Source organism: Cebus imitator, unplaced genomic scaffold, assembly GCF_001604975.1.
Source record: "Cebus imitator isolate Cc_AM_T3 unplaced genomic scaffold, Cebus_imitator-1.0 Scaffold497, whole genome shotgun sequence".
NCBI classification, from domain to species: Eukaryota; Metazoa; Chordata; class Mammalia; order Primates; family Cebidae; genus Cebus; species Cebus imitator.
The window spans coordinates 1,647,507-1,650,771 of record NW_016107812.1 but is presented as its reverse complement, the minus strand read 5'-3'; the positions used below and the strand labels follow the sequence as shown (position 1 = coordinate 1,650,771).

The 3,265-nt window shown below is 44.6% G+C and overlaps 1 protein-coding gene across 3 annotated transcripts in view; it reads right to left on the bottom strand.

The window, feature by feature from the left end:
• LOC108292649 (zinc finger protein 268) overlaps positions 1-3,265 on the bottom strand; it is a 22,709-nt gene that overhangs the window by 13,260 nt on the left and 6,184 nt on the right. For all 3 annotated transcript variants that reach the window (XM_017513645.2, XM_017513646.2, XM_017513647.2), the window contains exon 3: positions 576-776. In XM_017513645.2, coding sequence (XP_017369134.1) covers positions 576-776 — 201 coding nt within the window. The remainder of the gene's footprint in view (positions 1-575; positions 777-3,265) is intronic.

Sequence of the window (3,265 nt, the reverse complement as noted above, 5' to 3'; positions counted from 1 at the left end):
TACACATAAAACACAAAATAACTTTTTGGGGATGGGGAAGGAGATGGAAATTGAGTATGAGGAAATAAGAGAATATATAAATAGAGGCAGACAAGGACCTTACATGAACCAGTGATGATAAAAGGACCATGGGCCAGGCACAGTGGCTTATGACTGTAATCTCAGCAACTCGGGAGGCTGAGGCAGGAAGACTGCTTGAGCTTAGGAGTTGATGACCAGCCTGAGCAACATAGCGAGACCTCCTCTCTACAAAAAATAAAAAACATCAGCCAGGCGTGGTGGCACTTGCCTGCTGTCCCAGCTACTCAAGAGGCTGAGGTAGGAGGATCACTTGAGCCTGGGAGTTTGAGGCTGCAGTGAGTTATGATTTTAACACTGCACCCCAGTCTGGGGGACAGAGCAAGACCCTGTCTCACCAAAAAAAAAAAAAAAAAAGCGGGGGGTGGCGTTCTTCAACTGAACTGAGGAGTGATTAATTTAAATTAACCCTTTGACCTAAGGATCTCCAGCCCTCTCCACACTGAAATAGAAAAATAATAAAGAAAACACTAGGAATAAACAAATGAGAAGCTTACCCAGGACTTGGTGATTTGGGGCTGCTCTTGGGAAATAAATAGACACTCTAGAACTTTCTCTGTCCTGTGACTCTTCTGCTTCTGCCCAGGTGTTCCAGGGAGACGTTGCAGATTAGGAGTCCCTTGGCCCAAGATGGATTCCTGATCTTGGAGCTTTCTGATCCTATCCCATGAACTGTTTCGTTCTTGGAGAGGTGGGACCTGTGGACTCAAAAGCAAATTTCCTTTAGCCAGTGTAATTTCCTTTGGATCCCAATCTTGGTCTTCTTAGGCTGGTGAATCATGCTCACACAGAGGCTGGACTGCATGTTCTGTAGACTGTGCACAGTGCCACTACAGGGCAAAGGTGAGACAAAATGCACACGGGGAATCCAATTCCACCCACAGATTCTGCACAGGCCCCCAGACCCCTGAAGGTGCAGTGACCACACCTGAGATTCACTAAATATTTACACAACTTCTGGGCAGCCACTTAAATGAGAAAATGATGGTAAGTGCTAGGGAGTAAACAAGTCCCAGTTTTAGGTGACTATACTTCAGTATGAGATTTCTGAATGAAACAGCATTTCAATCCAAGTTTCTCTCTCATCACCTAGATATCTGTGAATAACTCACTTCACCTCTCTGAGTCTTGCTTACTCCTAATCAAAACAAAAGATACTTAACAAAACAGTAAAAGAATTTTTTAAAACCATGATATTAATAATATAAAAACAAAAACAAACTAGGTAACAGGGTTGCACGATATGGTCAGATGTGACCAACTGCAAAAGTAGTAAAGGAGTGGGAGCTGAGGGGAGATTCTGACGGGTCACTTTGCTGTAAGATCTCCAAAGTCACCAATAAACACATATCCCTAGGAGGAGAGTACCCTCCTCCTGGTGGAATCTAAGCAATCAAGAAACATTTTTCTTTTTTTGGAGACAGGGTCTCAGTCTGTCACCCAGGCTGAGTGGTGATCACAGCTTACTGCAGCCTCGACCACCCACACTCAAGTGATCCTTCTACCTCAGCCTCCTGAGTAGCTGGGACTACAGGTGAGCAACACCATGCCTAGCTCATTTTTGGTAGAGATGGAGTCTTGCTATGTTGCCCAGGCTATTCTTGAACTCCTGGCCTCAGGTGATCCCACCACCTTAGCCTCCCAAAGTACTGGGGTTACAGGCATGAGCCAGCACTGAGCAAGCAAGAAACAACAGGCTGAATTCCTCTCAGCATCAGAGCTGCAGATGGCTGTAAAAAAATATTCCTAAAGTCACTAAGTGACCAAACAGTGCTGTGGCCATCTAAAGAAAATCTGAGAACTAATGGGCATATAGTTCCTTCCAGAAGCACAGATTCTTACTCTGAGGGAAAGCTGTCAGAGACACAGACCAAATTGAACAGCAACAGAAGACAGAAAAAAGACTCAGGCAGAGAGAGGGAACTCACAGTGAGAGGAAGAGGAGAGAGAAAGGCCAGACAGAAGAAAACAGAGAAGGCTGTGAGTAAGAGGGAGGCAAGAGAGAAGGTTTAGACAGTAAGAGGGAAGGATTCAGAGAAAGCTTATTACAAAAATTATTTAACAACAAAATACATCATGCTGGGCATGGAAGGTCATGCCTGTAATCCCAGCATTTTGAGAGGCTGAGGTGGGGGGATCACCTGAGGTCAGGAGTTCCAGACCAGCCTGGCCAATATGTGAAACCCCATCTCTACTAAAACTACAAAAACTAGCCAGGTGTGGTGGCACACCTGTAATCCCAGTTACTAGGGAGGCTGAGGTGCGAGAATCACTTGAACCTGGAAAGTGGAGGTTGCTGTGAGCCAAGATCACACCACTGCACTGCAGCCTGGGTGATAGAGTCAGATGACATCACAAACACAACAACAAAAACCAAATATATCACATACATGTGAGAGAAACACATTAGAAAAGAAGGCACGTTTAACTTCAGGAAATGCAAGGTAAGAAGCAGAAAAAAAATGGCTTCCTGACAAGGCTTAGCACCAAGAGTTCAGGTCATGTTTTGGCCCTTCATGATAAAAACAGAGGCAGAGCCCTCAAACAGCGAAGCTCCAGAAAGATGTCCTGGCTTGTCCTGACTCGTCCTAGCCTCCAAACAGGGACTTCCTGCCACAAAGCAAACGGCGTCTTAATAGGCCGGTTTGGGAGGGCAGCAGGCTTACCCACACTACATTATTATGAAGGAAAAAGAACCAAATGGGGCTCCGACAGACAATAAAAGCATATCCAAAATATCTGACCACACAAAAACTGTAACGTCATATTTTAAAATACAGTAAAAGAAATTAGAAAACAAAATTTCGAAAGGATATATAAAAAATAAAAGAGCCTAGAAAGTAGATGCTTAGACAACTGAAAAATGTGAACTGAAAAATATTGGGACAAATAAATTAGGAAAAAAAAATTCAGAAATGAAAATTACATGAGGAGGAACACAAAAAAGCACCAAGGACCTAGGCAGCCCAGGTAAAAAGTGGGAAAAGCCTAAAAGAAAATGGAATAAGGCCGGGCGCGGTGGCTCACGCCTGTAATCCCAGCATTTTGGGAGGCCGAGGCGGGTGGATCACAAGGTCAAGAGATCGAGACCATCCTGGTCAACATGGTGAAACCCCGTCTCTACTAAAAATACAAAAAATCAGCTGGGCATGGTGGCGCGTGCCTGTAATCCCAGCTACTCAGGAGG